Source organism: Mercenaria mercenaria, chromosome 10 (assembly GCF_021730395.1).
Source record: "Mercenaria mercenaria strain notata chromosome 10, MADL_Memer_1, whole genome shotgun sequence".
NCBI classification, from domain to species: domain Eukaryota; kingdom Metazoa; phylum Mollusca; class Bivalvia; order Venerida; family Veneridae; genus Mercenaria; species Mercenaria mercenaria.
The window spans coordinates 40,059,888-40,079,261 of record NC_069370.1 but is presented as its reverse complement, the minus strand read 5'-3'; the positions used below and the strand labels follow the sequence as shown (position 1 = coordinate 40,079,261).

The window sequence follows — 19,374 nt, the reverse complement described above, 5'->3', positions numbered from 1 at the left end:
AATGTTGAATATTCACATTTTGGTTGCCAACTTGCAGAAGATATGTGGTTTTCAAGAATACGTCATAGAGGGATTTAATTAAAAATCTTCATGCAGTTTCAATTTTCCAAATAGTTCAGTTCCTCTGCTCAGAGGGGTTCACATAAGATTATTTCTTTTAGCATGACTATTCAAAGAAAAAGCAGGGTTGTTGTAATCCCCTTGGTGTCGGTGTCACTGTTGCATTCAGGTTGAAGTTTATGACAAGCTTCTCAACTTCACTAATCTTCTTAACTACTGCCCCTATTATCATCAAACTTCACATAAAGAGTTGGTTCTGGTAAGGAGCAGACATCTGATACTTTAGGTATCTAAAAGGTCAAGGTCATTTAGGTCTGTTGTTGTAATAGTGCTGATTAGATTCTCATTTTTGCTAAGTCTTCTTAACTACTGCCCCTGTTATCACCAGACCTCACATTAAGATTGATCTTAATAAGGCCAACATATTTTGTTTAGTTGCAGATAACCCAAATGTCAAGGTCACTGTGGTCATATTTTTAGCTCACCTGAGCACGAAGTGCTCAAAGGTGAGCTTTAGTGATCACCCTGTGTCCGGCGTCCGTCGTCGTCCGTCCGTCCGTCCGTCCGTCCGTCCGTCGTCAACAATTTGACTGTTAACACTCTAGAGGTCACATTTTTGACCCAATCTTAATGAAACTTGGTCAGAATGTTACCCTCAATAAAATCTTGGACGAGTTCGATATTGGGTCATCTGGGGTCAAAAACTAGGTCATCAGGTCAAATCAAAGGAAAAGCTTGTTAACACTCTAGAGGTCACATTTTTGGCCCAATCTTAATGAAACTTGGTCAGAATGTTACCCTCAATAAAATCTTGGACGAGTTCGATATTATGTCATCTGGGGTCAAAAACTAGGTCATCAGGTCAAATCAAAGGAAAAGCTTGTTAACACTCTAGAGGTCACAATTTTGGCCCAATCTTAATGAAACTTGGTCAGGATGTTACCCTCAATAAAATCTTGGACGAGTTCGATATTGGGTCATCTGGGTCAAAAACTAGGTCACCAGGTCAAATCAAAGAAAAAGCTTGTTAACACTCTAGAGGTCACATTTTTGGCCCAATCTTAATGAAACTTGGTCAGAATGTTACCCTTAATAAAATCTTGGACGAGTTCGATATTTGGTTATCTGGGATCATAAACTAGGTCACCAGGTCAAATCAAAGGAAAAGCTTGTTAACACTGTTGAAGCCGCATTTATGACTGTATCTTCATGAAACTTGGTCAGATTGTTAATATTGATGATCTTAAGGTCCAGTTTGAATCTGGGTCATGTAGGATAAAAAACTAGGTCACCAAGCCAAATCAAATGAAAAGCTAGTTTACACTAGAGGCCACATTTATGACCATACCTTAATGAAACTTGGTCAATCTTGATGATCTATAGCTCAAGTTCAAATCTGGGTTAGGTGGGGTCAAAAACTAGGTCACTAGGTCATATCAAAGGAAAAGCTTGTTAACACTCTAGAGGCCACATTTATGACTATATCTTCATGAAACTTAGTCAGAATATTAAACTTGATGATCTTTAGGGCAATTTTGAATCTGGGTCATGTCGGGTCAAAAACTAGGTCACCGGGTCAAATCAAAGGAAAAGCTAATTAACACTGTAGAGGCCACGTTTATGACCATATCTTAATGAAACTTGGTCAGAATGTTAATCTTGATAATCTTTAGGTCAAGTTTAAATCTGGGTCAGATGGAGTCAAAAACTAGGTCACTAGGTCATATCAAAGGAAAAGCTTGTTAACACTCTAGAGGCCACATTTTTGACTATATCTTCATGAAACTTAGTCAGAATGTTAAACTTGATGGTCTTTAGGTCAAGTTCGAATCTGGGTCATGTCGGGTCAAAAACTAGGTCACGGGGGTCAAATAAAAGGAATAGTTAGTTAACACTTTAGAGGCCACATTTATGACCATATCTTAATGAAACTTGGTCAGAATGTTAATCTTGATGATCTATAGGTCAAGTTTAAATCTGGGTCAGGTGTGTTAAAAAACTAGGTCACTAGGTCAAATCAAAGGAAAAGCTTGTTAAGACTCTAGAGGCCAGATTTATGACTGTATCTTCATGAAACTTAATCAGAATGTTAATCTTGATGATCTTTAGGTCAAGTTCGAATCTGGGTCATGTGGGGGCAAAAACTAGGTCACCGGGTCAAATCAAAGGAAAAGCTAGTTAACACTTTAGAGGCTACATTTATGACCATATCTTAATGAAACTTGGTCAGAATGTTGATCTTGATGATCTTTAGGTCAATAGGTCAGGTGAGCGATACAGGGCCTTCATGGCCCTCTTGTTTTGTAAATTACTGCACCCTTCTCAATTTAACTTAAGTATTTTTACTTACATTATATAACAATAATATCTTTGTAACTATTTTTGAATGGTGACTTCTATTGAAGCTTACAGTGGATCTTGTTACACATGGTATCATTTTCTGTATTTACTGTGAAATCATTAATATTCGTGGAGGACTAATTTTCGTGGTTGAGTTAATCCACGAAATTTAATCTCAACGAATAAGTAAAATTCCCATTCATTTTATGTTCAAAAGTTGAAATCCACGAATTCATATCCCCACGAAATTGTAGTTTTGACTAAAACCACGAAATTTCATGCCCACGAAATTAAATGATTTTACAGTATTAACTTGATTGGCTAAGTGAATTAATTTCACAGTTTCAGCCCTTTTGTGTCATTTATATTTCTAGCTATTTTAGTAATAGAAATCTTGTAATTGAGCCTCATCATGAGAAAACCAACATGGTGCGTTTGCGGCCAGCATGGATCCAGACCAGCCTGGTCAGGGTCCATGCTGTTCGCTTTCAATGCCTATTGCAATTAGAGAAACCATTAGCAAACAGCATGGGTCCTGATCAGACTGCGCGGATGCACATGCTGGTCTGGATCCATGCTGGTCGCAAACGCACTATGTTGGTTTTCTCATGGCGTGGCTCATATCATTGATAGAACTTTGTTCATATTGTTGACAGGATGTAACAGAAAATGAAGAAGGAGAAGGGGTTCCTCAGGAATTGATAGCTGCCTGTCAGCACCAGACAACAGAAATAGTGAACATGATGAGGGAAAATACACCGCCCCAAGTCATACCAAATACAGACTGTATGTGTGATTTCTCTGTAATCTTTGTAAAACTTGTTGTAGGTCACATATTTCTTAGATCTAATACATTTGCACACATCTGCTTATATTGATTGTCAGGGCATTAGTCCTCTATCTATAAAACTTGATGCAACAGAGTGTTCACTTCACAAGATTATATACAAATATAATGAATGTAAACTACAATGTACATGTACTCAAAAGAAAAAAAAAATATGCATAAAGTATGAATTGATGAAGGCAAAGGCAGAGAATATTTGTAATTAAAAACAGTCAAATCTGTTCATAAGGAGTACTTTTTAGAGATCCAGGAAGTATTTTTATTTGCTGGCAGTCATTGTGCACAGGTTAAAGTAGGCTGAAAATTGTAAATTAGAATAGTGATGTTTGGAGTCAGCTCGTTTTTTTTCCACATAAGTGATCCTCGCTGTACCATTTATATATTGTAAGAGATAATGGAAAAAGTGGTGTGAAACAGCAGTCAGTATGGAACTTTAAGGCATGATTAAATCAGAATTGTTTTATGTGCATGCTAATAAAACCATTTAGCAAATGCAATCTATTTGCATTGGCTCTACAAAGATTTGTTTTTGCAAACAGTGACTACTAACTCTGTATATATGTAAGATATTGTAATATGAGAAATTCCCACCTGTAGAGATAGTGGACATTTCAACAAACAAGTGTAACAGCTTGTTCAGAGCTGTTTTAATTTTTACCCCACCCACTTTTGTTAGATATAAACGTGTGAGATGATGTATTAACTGCCGGTTGCATGTGTGATATGCCTATATATGATGCCTGAATTCATGTGCTAGATATGTAGGGCAGGTCAATGGCTGCTAATCTACTCTCAAATACTTTTTAGAGGTGATGGGAGGTTGGGGAGGGGGCATTGTTTATATTATTATCTGAATACTAAATGTATCTGTAAATATTGAACTGGCATTTTTCTTTCTTCTGCTGATCTTATCCGATTAAATCGTAAGTCTTGTAAAACGTAACATATTCTGATGACAGGCAAATCTAAGGGGAAATTGTGAGTTATTTTGTGAAAACAAGATACTGTTTAGAATGAAATATGTATGTATTTATGCACACATAAATAGAATCAATTTGAAATCTAAAAAGCACTGATTACTTATTTGCCCAGTTTGTCATAAAATTCTGACTCCAGTACATGTATACATGAGATAAAAATCTTGCACACCAGACTAGCATTTCCAGAGAATTTTACCCACGCTGGCAAAATGCCAGATGACTTTTGCGCTGTTAATAATGACTAAGATTTTTGTGTTGATTATTATAGTTTTTATGTGAAATTCTATAAAAATCAGATGCCTTTTTAGTTGCTCTTAAGAATACACATTATAATGTTCTGCTACAAATGATGATGCCAAACCAGAACCTTGTTGTTGTGCATCTTTGAAACATACTTACACCATTTCTGTTAATAGACAATAATTTCTCATGCTTTGTTTAAATATTCCACTATAAAGAGGACTACAAATAATATATCTATATATTTTTCTTTATTTTTTCTGCAACAGTATGCAGGAAAAATAGTCACATGAGTTTAGTTGCAGTTGAGAATATCCGGCTCTTGGGGTTAAAGTTTTAACGGTAGGTCGGCAGAATCCCATCACCTCCAGAATAGTTACCCTTGAACTTGATATTCCCATCTGACTCTACAACCAGTGACAGATAAGTACAAAAATACAAAAATGAGTCGAATGCCATACAGATTTGCATCAGACATGCAAATCTTGATATTTTTAAAACAGTTTAATAATGGGTTTATGTTTTTTGTGATATTTATTGTTTTAACAGCGGGCGAGCACGTGGAATCTGTGGAGGACATGAGTTTACCAATTCCGATGGAACGACTGCGTGACATGGCTAACAGAATGAATCAAATTCTTACAAATCTGCTGGTAAGTATTCCACTGTGTTTACACATGTACTTTCTGAATACATACATATTGTGTATACACAGTTTTGTTATACACAGCAGTTTTGCTGTATACATTTCTTCTCATTAAATTGATAAAGCATGGCTGCCTCGGTAAATTGACATACGGTGGCCAAAGTGGACAGTACATGTGAGCCAGTGTGTACGCCTACATTTGTGCATTCTGTTTTGCAAACGTATATAAATATTTTCATAAGAAATTTTAAATTTTCATAAGAAATTTTCTAAGTAACACAAAAGTTTCCGTATGTAGATAAATTTATCTATTTTCGAAAATATGTGTACCTGTAGTGAACAGGCTGGTTTTCAAATTATTCAGAGATTTTCTTCATTAGAACCTCTTTTGTTAGATATAGTGCGTGTGGAATAGGCCTAAGTAGATAAATTTTCCAAACTTTTTACATTTAACTAGTTAACATAGGTGTTTCTAACTTTCTATAATGCTTGAAGTCTGTAAAACATTGTCCCTGTTAGGATATCCATATTTGAAATAGTTTTAACAATCATGACACCAAGAATGAAAAAAAGATGCCTTACACGCATGAGTTTATGAAATGAAATTAAAATCCATTGTTAATGATTGTAAAATTTCCAATTAGTTAAATGGTATAAAACATAATGCAACTGCAAGTGCAAGCACTTTATTAAAAGTAGTTTCCCTTGCATAAATTGTTCAGATAATATAAAAGGAGCTGATAAATTATACATGTTGGACTGTAGACAGAAAGATTTGCATGGCAGGCTTTCTACACCTGTAGTTGGTTGTGAAAGTTGGGTATAGCCGTGCTTAATAGCAGTGTTTCCAAGTTTTAAATATGAAGCGTCATACCCCAGGATAGTCGACCGTTTATTACACTTTATCAATACATGCTTTATTGTATTAAAGGAACCAATTTGTTCGCATTAAGCCTTGTTTAATGGAGGAGTTTGTTACTTTTCTAATTAAAAAATGGAAGAGCAAAAATTGTGTGATTTTTGTAAAATTCATATTTCAAACTGTGGTGTGAAGCTTGTGTATGCTTTAGTCACTTTGTATTGTGTACCGTGCAACACACACATTTTGTTACCTGGTTTAACTTGTCCATGTCATATTTTTAAGACCTTTTTTTTAGCTTATCTGAGCACAAAGTGATCATGGTGAGCTATTGTGATCACGCTGTGTCAGCCGTCCGTCGTCTGTCTGTCCCGTTGTCTGTCTGTAGTCCACAATTTCTTTAAAGGACATCTCCTCCAAAAGCAGCTGCCAAACGAAGTGATAAAAACCAGGAACACGTCCGCTATCCGGAATGAAATCACCCGGGATGACTGAAATATTGCGTAGAGACTTGTACTGTGTATTTCAAAGCAATTTATAGTGTCAGTTTAGTATTTATGGAAGGCTTAAAATGTTTCAAAGGTGTGATCATGCAGGTAGCGGCTGCAAGTGTATAAAATCCGATTTTGAAATGTTCTACAAGTTTGCCGAGTAGCTTCCCATAGCGTTACGCTCGCATTGTTTACCTTTTCAATGTACATGTATATGATACTGTGACCAGACTTTTTGTCATCAATTTTTTTTCATTTGACTAACATAATTATAAAAGGTTAATTGTTTGAAAAAAAAAAGAGATTTTTATATTAAACAAAAAAAAAATATATACTGGACCAGTGCCTGTGCATCAAAATGGTAAATCCAGAGCATTGGAACAACATCATCAGTTGTATATCTTCTTCTCTGAATTCATAATAGCAGGAGCCTTGTTATTGATATAAACCTACTTAAACACACACACTTGAAGCCTTTTACACAGGTGAGCGCTTTAGGGTCAGTGACCCTCTTGTTTCTATTTCTTCATATATGTTTTGGCACAAACAAACAGAACCTTACAACTAAAAGAAAAAAAGACAAAATTGTTCCACTTATAGTGTAATGTTGATCTTCATAAGCTGTAAAGCCACATGTTTTAGGGGTCATTGTCTTGACACTGCATAGTAGAAGTTTGTTACCTGGCTCCATGTTAATGAAACCGTGTATTGTTAGTTTCAAAATAGTGCTCAGAAAACAACCAGTCAGACGCTTGAGTTTTTCAACCAGTCTGCAAACAGATGTTATAACCCACGACCCTTGACTACGTGGTCTCTTATTCTGTAAACCATGTTAAGGCATGTATAATGTATATATAGACCTGTCGCGATTGTTTTGTCCTTGTTCAAATGTACATGTCTAATTTGTGTTTTGTTTAGGCTCAAACCAGGGCTACTGCCACCATGACTCCCATGACACAGGTCAGGGCACCCAGTTGCTAGGCAACCAGCACCCTTCAGTCATGCACTCAGCAATGGCATATAGGAATTGCAAAAAAAAAAAATAATGAAATAGTAGAAAAAACATATTTATAGAAAATTTGAGATATAGATGTATAAGCAGTGTACTATTAATAGTGTTTATATTTTACACTAAAACATGTTTCCTATATGCCATACACGTGTAAGCTACTGTAATGATGGACTGAGCATGGTTTTATAGATTATTTGCAATTTTCAGCAGTATGACCAGCTACTGTCCAGCATTTGATATTGTAGTAAATGGATACAAGATGAATGCCTGGCGTTTTTCCTTTGGAACCCTAATTTTTCTGAAACGTTATGTTTCCATGGTTACAGTAGACTGAAGGGTTGATATGCCAGAAAATACTTGTTACTCGAATTAACTCTTGCTCTGCCTTGCCTTAACACAGCGTACACTGGACTTTTCAAATAATGTGAATGGTAACTTTGATCTATATGGAACATACCTTCAGCCGAAATGATAACACTTACCCTTTGACTGAATTCCAGCTTTCACTATCTTTGGCATAGGGAAGGAGATACTTGTTCTAGCATTGTTTTTTTATGCTGAAATGTCTCAGTCTTTTGTTGATTCTAATCATATAGATATTTGTCGTTGCCATGGTTACTTGAAAAGTTCAGTGTATATTTGCCAGCAAATGTTTAGAGTAAACAAAAGATGGCTGCAGTTAATAGTTTAATATACAGGAATAATATATCGCCAAAGTCTTTCTGGCTGGAAACAGTTGAGAGTTTTTACTAATGCTTAGTGTTTATTTTTAATTTCATTTTTTTTTCTCACATTTTTATCCCCATGTATCTTACCAGTTTTAAAAGAAATAACTTACAAAAATATGTATACTCAATGCTAAATATAAGCAATTGCGCACTGTGCTAATCTGTATTGGAGTGGTATTGATAGCCCTTGAAATAATGTGTTGTCTATTTCATTGGTGGCATATGGTATGGCCTACAAACTGACTGTATAGATAGTTCCGATTTATATTTCCTTTGTGCGATTTTAATGATATTTTGTGTCGATATATTTGATGGAAGTATATCCCCTCTGTGATATATTTTTGTTGGAATAAAGGATGTAGTTTTTAGCTAGACTTTTCGAAGAAAAAGTAGTAAGAGCTATTGCACTCGCCTCAGTGTCGGCGTTGCCGTTGGTTAAAGTTTTTAATAAAGTCAAATATATCTGTTACTATCAAAGCTATTGACTTGAAACTTAAAATAATTATTTACTATCAAAGACTTCACCAGGAGAAACAATCTCCATAACTCTGATTTGAATTTTATTAGAGCTATGCCCCTTTTTAACTTAGAATTTTTTGGTTAAAGTTTTTGATAAAGTGAAATATCTCTGTTACTATCAAAACTTTTGACTTGAAACTTAAAATAGTGACTTATTATCAAAGTCTGCACCAGGAGAAACAATCCCCATAACTCTGTTTGAATTTTAATAGAGTTATGCCCCTTTTTAACTTAGAATTTTTTGGTTAAAGTTTTTGATAAAGTGAAATATCTCTGTTACTATCAAAGCTTTTGACTTGAAACTTAAAATACTTATTTACTATCAAAGTCTACACCAGGAGAAACAACTCTGATTGAATTTTGTCAGAGTTATGCCCCTTTTTAACATAGAATTTTTTTATTAAAGTTTTTACTGGCAAAGCTCTAATTCAGAGTCAGGCACCGAGAAAAGTCGAGTGCGCTGTCTTACGGACAACTCTTGTTTTGATAGCAAATTAAATCAAGAAATTTTCATAATATTCTTCAGAAAAAAATGTTAATAAATCTTATCATACAATATTTGTAGATATATTACAAGTTCGTGTACAATGATATGAAATTTCAAGACATGTCCAAGTGTGTTCAGACTGAATTTTTTGCCATATTGGCTGCACAACATGGTAGAATGTATGTGAAGGGCAAATTCTTTTTAACAGTTGGGTTATTGTAAACCAGCATCAGATACAAAAAGCATTGAAATAGGCCTTACAATTTGATTTTGATGTGCGCTACACATCTCTGTACTATTTAAATACAAAGGTTTTGATTAAAGTTAAAATTTGCGTTTGATAGCCGACAGCTTCAGACAGATATGTGAATATTTAAAGACAGTAGGCCATTAATGATAACTGTGTATTAATAAGCTATTTTAGCATTCTGTGGCCATTGGTGTAGCACCTAAGAAACACATGGCTTTCCATTCCAGTTGTGAGAAGTGTCTAAATTACATGTTGTTATTACATAGCTCTCAGTTGTTATAGTGGGTGCTATACCAAAATTACAACCAGTCAGTTTCATGATTTATATTTACTGTGTATAGGGTGTAGCTAGTACTTGTAGTTTCCCCCCTGTGGCTGTCTTGCTTATTCTGAAGTTTTGCTGGTGTGAACATGAATGTATGCATGATTTCATTTGGATTGTCAGTTTGGGGAGCACCTCTGTAATGCTACATCACTCGGTACTAGTTGCACCAAATTTCTTCCTCCCAGACACCTGTCAAGAATGCAGGTGATGCAGGGATATTCCACACAGTCATGTTCTAAGCTAAATAACTATTTTAGTGTTCATTAGGTTAACAAAACTTAGCTAACATAATTTTGTAACTGATATATATTTTGAATTTAAATTCTACACTATTCTATTTAAAAACTTGATAATTAAATTAATGTAAAATTTGTTCCAACTCAAACTGACAACATATTCTTTGTTTAACTAAACTTCTAAATCATCACACTGTTTCTGTTCATTCATTCTTCGCCTTGGTTTGAGGCATCTTTGTGGTACAGGTTTATATAAAAACTCGCTTAAAAATCGGTATATTACGGTATCACAAATATTTGTGATACATTTTTTGGACAACTATTTATAGCTAATTGCTTCTTACTGCATATTGAGACATTTCAAATCTCAAAATTCTCTGTCAGATGTCTTAATATTGTCTGGTACCAAAGTATGTTTACAACAAAACTGACTGGTACCTTATTTTGCTAGACTAATAACAGACTGGTTCAGTATTACATTTGAATGAAATTTTTTGACTGGTGTAAAATTTTATTTAGAAGTTTGGTTAAAAAATGCTATGCAAGGTAGAGTAAATGAATATTAGTTTCAGCTAAGTGCAAGCATAGAGCAACATGATCTTTCTGCAATAATTTCTCTACCCCAAACCTATATAAACAGCAGGGTGTAGACTTTACATTTTCAGTTTGAGAAGCAATTTATTTTGTGCAGTAGAATACTCGGATAGACCTCACTGAACACTGTTCAGTAATGAAAGTGAACATAAAGCTGTAAAGCAATCTTGTAATAGAACGGACGTTTGTGTTTTCCTTGCCATATTTTCAGGGCTCGCACAACACCAGTTATTTCTGTGTTTATGCTCTTATGTGTATCAATCAATGCAAATGAATTTGAATTTTTGTTGGCAAGCCTTTTTCACTTTAAAAGCACCTTTAATTCTTTATGCCATCATGTAGTTTTTTTTCTCTCCAAGATCAGTATTGTTTTTAGTGAAAAGGAAGCTCCCGAGACTCGATAGCAGAGCTCCAAACATGGCATTATTTTGCCATCCAGTCAGACTTGTATCTTAGATTTGTAGAGAACTAACTAGCTAGAAGAATGAGTCTAGGACATGTTAGAGGACAATGTCAGTTTGTATCACTAGTTAGCAACTACTTTTAAACAGAAATATAACGACAAGGTATTATATTATATAGATCGGAGATCTGAATTGACTATTAATAACAACATTTACAAGTATATGTTTGATTAATTTTGTGTTTCATTTATTTACATTTTTGATACATAGTTTTTGCCCGTTTTTGCCAATTTTTTGTTAATTTTTGATTTTGCATAAGACTTATTTAGCATGATAATTACAAAAAATATTAATAAAATGACGAAGTTAAGCGGAATCAAAGAAAATATGATACAATAAAATTTGTGAGTTTAATATTAATAACTTCTCATATTTTGGTTATCTTTTCTGGGAATTTTCAATTTCTAGGATGACAGCATATTCTGTTAGTTTTAAGAAAGTCCTTTTTTTTACTGTCAAGTAGTATGTGTATTAAAAAAGCTTGTATAATTTTTCCTTCATTCATACCTAGCGGAATTACTAACCTTACTTATGATTACAGGCTGCAGTGAATAGCCGAGATGAGGAAAGGGATCGTTTACGCCGGGAGCTGAAGTTCGCGCAAGAGGAGTTGAATCGTCTGCGACGTATACAGAAAATGCAGATGGAGGCACAGAAAGAGAAAGGTGAGGACGGTGAGCCAGAAGTCACCGAAGAGAAACCAGAACGTCCGGCCAGCATTGTTTCAGAAACATCAACAGTGTCAGAGTCAGAGGGTGATGAGAACAAAGAGGATAGTGAACAAACCGATGAACAAGAAACAGGTAAATAAATTGACTGTTAAAAATCATACTAGATTCTTGAAAATAGGAACTCGTGTTTCATATCATAGCAACAAGATTATAAATCTGAATTTTAAAATCCACCTTCGAAAACAACGTTACCATTGTTAGCTTTCGTGATTGTGCTCAGAAACAGGATATTGGTTGCTAGAGTTTGTAGACTGTCTCCAAGTCCAGTTCTATAATGTTGGACCCTAAAGGAAATTCAGAATATTTTGAAGCAAGGTTTATTGTTAATTTTACAAGCATATTTGTATATACACTGAAATAGTTAATAGGCAATAATTTCAGCTCGTTTTTGTTTTCAGAAGTAACTGAGGATGGTATGCCAGGCCTTCCAATAGAACCAGAAATTGTTAGTGAGTTGGAGACGCTTAATGAGGTGTCTCCAGGAACAATGGACACCTTGGTGGATGCCGATTCAGCTCTTGAACTTACTGAAATATCTGGTATAGGAAGTGATGAAATGGGTAATTATGAAGAAGCAGAAGTGGAAGCTGTCGAGGAAGAACTGCACGAGATGGAACCACCAGATGAGGATCAAATGGAAGACCTTGATATTGATACACCAATAGTTAAAATCACTGGTCCTGATAATGATGAAAGTGATGAAGATGAAGGAGAAGATGACAGTGATGATGATGATGATGATGATGATGATAATGACAATAAGGATGAAGATACAAATAGAAGTGGTAGGGTTGAAGATGAAATGACTGAAGAGCATGATGTTGATGATATTGATAATGGTGATAATAAATTGACAGGTCAAACTGATGATGTGATGGATAGATTAAGAGTTGATGCAAATACTGAAGGTGACAGTGACACTGACGCTAGTAGTGATAAAAAAGAAAATGGAGAAGTTTTTCATGATGCCATTGAAGGCCAAGAGGAAAGAAATAATACAGAAATCACTGAGGATCCAGGTGGTATTGAGACAGATAGTAAAACTAAAGAAGTAATAAATGAAGGTTCAGAAAACATTGAAAATTTAGCAAAGTGTAATACTGAAATAGATACAGTTGATAGTGAAAATAAAGAGCAGTCTAATAATAATATAGAAATTGATGATTCAGATATGATGCTGAAACAGAAAGACATCTGTTATTCAGACCCAGAAGATAATATAAGTGAAATAAAGAATGATGACACTGTTAAAAGTTTAAATGAGACACAGTCAAGTGAACAAGTTTGAGCGGAACTGTTAGACATTTTATAGAAAAATCAAGAGTTCTGTCCTGCATAGCCATGAAATACATATCCCTGTTTTGTAAATAATGGTATATAATAATCTGTCCCGAGGCAAGAATATATGTATATGTAAAGTGAAGAATAAAATGTGTATAATCATGCAATATACTACATTTTTATCAGGAGGTAGAAATAGGAACAGTTGTAGCATTCAATGTAATAATGATACTGTTTTGTTTATCTGTTGGGTTGAATGTGATCCTTAGTAATATGGAAATGGGTTGCATTTATTGAGGTAAATGATGTTTGACTTTGGCAGTTATACTTAAACAGGGAGGGTAAAGTTCAGACGTATTGGCAGGAGATCAAGAACTGTAGTGTACGGATCTGGATTTGCCCAAAACTATGAAGTTTTTGATAAAAGTGGCTTAAGTGGCCAAATGGTTTGAAAAAAAGTGGCTAAGTGGCCAATTTGACTGGATAAACAGTTTAAATGGCCAGTTGTCTGAAAGTGTTTGAAATGTCTCTGACTGTGCCATCCATTTGTTTTTAGTTAGCTTAATGGGAAGAGTAACTAAATGGAAGCTCTTTTTGAAGGTTTTGGCTGTGTGTTAGATGCACCAAGGAGAAAAATGTTAACTGTGTCAACAATATCAAATCCCTATGTTGAAATGTCAAACAATTAACCTGTAAACAGGGCTAAAAAGTGTGTGGAATGTGGTAGGAGGTATGTGTTTGCCTGTAAAATGAAGGTGTAAGCCATGGTGATAATGGCATAGTTTGAATTTCAGTTTAAATTCCATGTGTTTGTAATGGTTAAGGCTTTCATGTTATTGTAGTGAATCGAGACATTAAATAAATTTTGTATCCAAAATAGCCATTAGATATTTAATGATGAACAAGTTGCACATTGGCAAAATGCTTTGCTTGATGAGAAACACTAGCATTGAAACTTAATCATTTATATAAATATGTTTGCCAGTTGTCGTTATAATATTTAGAGTTTTAAGTCTTTAAATTTTTGTGAACAGCTGGTTTTTGTTTTGTTCAAGGTTTTTAATTAAGGAGAATCCTGTTTTTCAGTATGTCCTGTGATTGCCTTCAGCTTTATTTTAAATGCCTCAATCAGTAACATATAGTAGTCAGTGCTTTTATATGATGAGTAGAGCTCATAGATTTTAGTGGTCTGTGACCCACACCATTAGAAAAATGTTTAACACTTCCAAATTTTAACTGCCTAGATGTCCATTACTCTTAAAAAATTACAAAAATGAAAGTACTCTCACTGTAGATTCTCTTTCCCTTCATAATAAGAGTGGGCATGCTGAAGTTACACCCAACAGACTTCTGTGCCTTGTTGATGTAGCTCCAAAAAAATTAGAGTGTCTGGCTAGCCAGCAGATTAATATGGTTACAGATTTACAAGTTGCCATCTCATTTTTGTCACAAATGCATGTCTGTATGTGGTTACTCTCTTTTGTATGAAATAAAGAGTGGGTGGTATTATTATACAAGGGTGTAATCATTTGTTAAAGGTCAGAAAATATATATTTAAAGCAGTACTGAGGTAACTTAACTAAATTATTCCTTAGAAATGTTGATTTAATTTTATTGTCTTTGAGAAATCTTTATATTATGTCTGCCTTTGGCCTCATCAGTTTTGATGTTTTACTGAAATTTTATGGGAATTTAAGTATAAACTTTGGGCTGCAGTATATCCTTGACATGTACAATTTATAGTTAGAATTAAACTTGGTTTGAGCCCATTTCTGTTTGTAGACCACCAGCTTTCAAAAAAAAAAAAAGTCTGTATATACATCTTAAATACATAATACACCTAATACAAAACCAGAGCATATTCACGTAGGAAATGGATTATGTGAATTTCAGAACCTCAGGCCTTCTACCATTGAAAATGATATATAGTGCTAGTTCAAACATTTTAATTAAGTACCTTTAGAATGTGTTACTGTATAAAGTTACACTAAAAATAAATGTTAAACAGAAACTGTAGAATCATACTCGGAATAAGTGTTACAAAACCTGGAAGCATTCAGACATACAATACTGGCTGGGAACCAGAAACCGGACTAATTCCATGTTTTTTTCGTCATTATTTATTTAGAAATTATTTGACATAAAAGAAATGCACTCTGCATCAATTTAGCTCCTACTGCATCTAAAAGTGTAGCAAGCATCATTTAGTGATGTATGGTGCTCAGTTGTTTCATAAAAAGTAGTAATTTTCTCCAAATAGTCTTTAATTTTCCAGCAATGCATATTTAAGATAACTTGACTGTCAAAAGCAACAGCAGAAGCAATGTAAGTTAGATATCTTTAATTCGAAATTTCGACTTAAGGAATACTTTAGTTCTAGTGTGAAAATAGCACAAAAACTGACAGCCAAAATGCAAATTATACTTTGAAATTAAAAGTAACCTGTGTCTTAAGCACAGATCTAATATCCAGTTTAATTCTTTCTTTTTGGTACCTGAACAAATTAACCTTTTGCCTGCTGGCGGCAAGTGATTTTGCCATTGCGACCAGTGCAGACCAAGATCAGTCTGCACATCCGTGCACTGTTCGCTATTCAGTCAGTTTATTTTCAGTGAACACCCCTTAGAATAATAAATGGTATTGCCCAAATTGAATGATGGACTAGTCCATTTTAGAAATTTAGCAGCTAAGGATTAGAAATATTGTGCAGATGTAGTATTATCTCCATGCCTCGATGAGAGTCCAGAGGTTATGAAACTGGTCCAGTCCAGATGCTGGTTCCCAACCAGTTTATGTGTACTAAAACCTGTATAGAATGACACATGTGTTATAAAACTCATAAAACCATGTATATTAAACGTTATTGTTGATTTCTAGTAATATTTTGTAAATGGAAATTTTGTTTGTATATACTATGTATTGTATGTAGATAGATATTTACTCATGTTGATCAATATTTCATCCACATTGTTATTTACTGATGGGATCACCTTCCTGTATCTTTGAAAGTTAAGAATAATTTCCTAACCACACGGGTTGGGATCACCTTCCTGTATCTTTGAAAGTTATGAATAATTTCCTAACCACACGGGTTGGGATCACCTTCCTGTATCTTTGAAAGTTAAGAATAATTTCCTAACCACACGGGTTGGGATCACCTTCCTTTATCTTTGAAAGTTAAGAATAATTTCCTAACCACACGGGTTGGAATCGCCTTCCTTTATCTTTGAAAGTTAAGAATAATTTTCTTACCACAGGGGTTGGAATCGCCTTCCTTTATCTTTGAAAGTTAAGAATAATTTCCTAACCACACGGGTTGGAATCACCTTCCTTTATCTTTGAAAGTTAAGAATAATTTCCTAACCACACGGGTTGGAATCGCCTTCCTTTAACTTAGAAAGTTAACAATAACTTCCTAACCACTTGAGTTTGTGATGTTTGAATATTTCTGATCTAGAAAATGTGCAAGTTTTCCCAGCTGAAAAGTATTTCTGCCCATTGATATTTTCTAATTGTATATATGTTAATGTCTGCATATATTTATAGTGTTTTCTTTTTGAAGGGGCAGGCCTCTTAAGTTTATGTTAGGATTTTTGAAATTTAGAAAGCACTTTTGTTTGCTAGTAATTTGATATAAAAAGTTAAAAAACAAAGCAATTTGGCTTCCTCACATGAAAATGTTCTATTTCTTTAACCAATAGCAGTCAAGGGCAGTTAACTTAGTGAACAGTATGCCTTGCTATAGATGGTAACAAGTTTTTTTTTTTCAAATACACAAAAATCATTTGAATTGGTCAAATGATATTGCAACTGTGTGCCAATACTTTGTACCTGTCAAATTATCAGTGTTTTCTCACGGTGATGGTATATAGCAACCTGTACAATAAAAAAAGGTCAAGTAACGGCTTTTTTGCATACCGGTATCTCCTGGCCATAATGGCAAACCCAGTTTCATAATTGCCCACAGGCTAAATTCCTCTAGCCATTATGACATTTAAGTATGCTATTATGGCAAGAAGGCACACCTCACACATACATTAACCTTTCGATATTTTATGTAAAGTCGGTTTTTCCATCAGTATATTAACAATTGTCATGTTATCCCTTAACTTTTTAGGGACTAGATTCATAGTGCTTTATGTTATATATATATATTATATATACAAAATATAATGTTTAAACTACACTGTGATTGTGTTCATTTAATACATTGTAATACTAATATTAAAATTGACATAGCAAAACCCATCATGCAGCAGAAATGTGCTTTATACAGGATTTCATTAAGAGTGTTGATATTTTCAATCTTGTTATGTTTTTATGATTTTTTTTTAGATATATACCCCAAAGAAACCATGTAGTTATGTATTTTATGATGAATACGCAATTTGAGTTTTGAATTTTATTTAGATGATAATTTGTTTGAAGGATTTATTAATCTAGAGTTGTTACCATGGGAACATATTTCATTTATGATCCGAGATGGAAGTTTTGATGCAAGTATTGTTGTTTACAGTTGAACTTTGTGTCAAAGACCACCATACCTGCAAACAAGAAGGCTGTACATGAAGGACAGTACATGTTTTAACCTATTAAAAAGACCTTATTTTGATATTTTAGAGCAGGTCTTTTTATCTGAAATTTCCGAAACTTGTCCCAAATGAACGTTTTACTCCGGCGAGTTGTCACCTCGAAAAGGACCATTATTGTAAACTTCTCCAATTTTAAGAGTTTTGTTGATTTATGATAAATTATAATATTTTCAAGTTTTTTGTTGTTGACATTTTGGATAACAATTGTATGATGACCATTAAAATGCCTGAAAAATGTGCAACATGACAGAATAATAAACGTTATCTTTCAATAAAAACTTCTTATGCAAAATTGTCAATTTTATGGTGACAAAACATTTAAGTGAATTCTTAAAAAATCATTTCACTGGGAGCAGAATTTTAGAAAAAAAGGGTCTAGAATTGGTTCCCATTAGTGGATATTGGAATGGGGACATTGGTTTTATGTGCAATACATATTCGAGACAAATTAAAGTAACAGAATAATATTTGGCATAATGAACGAGTATTATATAAGGGTGTACGTATATACCAAAATGATTGCAACATTTTGGAACACATATTATATAGATGATGTTTGTTTCAGATGAGTTCTTTTACTCTTGTAAAAATAAATAAATCATGGAAATCGAAGTGATTGTGGCCATCAATAGTTGGTTTGAAGCGGCATGTTTCAAAATGTAGTCAAATGGAAGAAATGGAGATATTTGGATTTTGGGCCAGTATTTACACACAGAAAAATCTTATAATCATTGAAATGTGTAGAAATGGTTTCGATTTTGGTTAGGCATGTAGTAAATTGTACCTTCGTCAGTGAATTAGTGCTTTAACTTATAAAACATTCTTTTAAGATTTTTGATGATTTAAAATCGGTTTCTTTCAATAGCTTTAGTATTTCGGCATTTTCCTTGGAGCTTGCTGCTAGAAGATAATGTTTGTTACTGTATTCTAAGTTCTTTAAAACAATACAAGTATAAAGTTTTTTGTGGTGGTTTGAAAACGTATTCTGCAGACATATGCATGTTTCTGGAAAAAGGACTTTGGCATAAATAATAATTTCTTAAAAATGTGGGTGGGGGCAGGGGTGGGGTTGATAGAATCCAGTCTGGTTACTTCTAAAATTCTATCGAGTAGAATGTGTATATGCACTGTTGTTACTAAGTGAGTTTTTATAGAGTACAGGATAGTTTTCCTGCATTCATACATATAATATATATATATACCCAGTGTTTGTTGTTCTGTAAAAGAATGTTGTACATTATTAGCCTCAAGTTATATTTACAAAATGCTATGTCGATTTTTCTATAACTATATCAATTATCATGCAACAGTCTGATGATTATTGCTTGAATAAAATGAAGAATTAAACATTACAACGCAAATATTCAGCTTTGTTCTTTATATTTATTTTATTAAAGGTTCTTTTTATGCCCCTGGGAGGTATATAGTGTTGAAGTGTCCATCCATCACATTTTTAGCTCACCTGAACCCAAGGTTTAGGGTGAGTTATTAGTATAGGTGGATGGTCGGGCATCCTCTTTTTCTCTTAAACATCTTCTCCTCTGAAACTACTGGTCAGAATTACACCAAACTTGGTTAGTAGCATTCTTGCATGGCCCCCTCTTTAGTTTGTTCAAACTTGATCTGTAGCATCAGTATAGGGTCCTCTCCCAAGTTTGTTCAAATGGTGGCATTTGGTGCCTTTTAGGGACA

At 34.1% G+C, this 19,374-nt stretch overlaps 1 protein-coding gene across 21 annotated transcripts in view; it reads left to right on the top strand.

The window, feature by feature from the left end:
- The window catches only part of LOC123561834 (rho guanine nucleotide exchange factor 12-like), a 148,675-nt gene extending 129,632 nt beyond the window's left edge, over positions 1-19,043 (top strand). For 18 of the 21 annotated variants that reach the window (XM_053552864.1, XM_053552854.1, XM_053552866.1 and 15 more), the window contains 5 exons: positions 3,057-3,186; positions 5,017-5,120; positions 7,382-7,423; positions 11,620-11,881; positions 12,208-19,043. In XM_053552864.1, the coding sequence (XP_053408839.1) occupies positions 3,057-3,186; positions 5,017-5,120; positions 7,382-7,423; positions 11,620-11,881; positions 12,208-13,097 (1,428 nt within the window). In that variant the 3' untranslated portion in view covers positions 13,098-19,043. The remainder of the gene's footprint in view (positions 1-3,056; positions 3,187-5,016; positions 5,121-7,381; positions 7,424-11,619; positions 11,882-12,207) is intronic. The other 3 variants (XM_053552867.1, XM_053552856.1, XM_053552868.1) reach the window with 3 other exon arrangements.
- Positions 19,044-19,374: the final 331 nt, after the last annotated feature.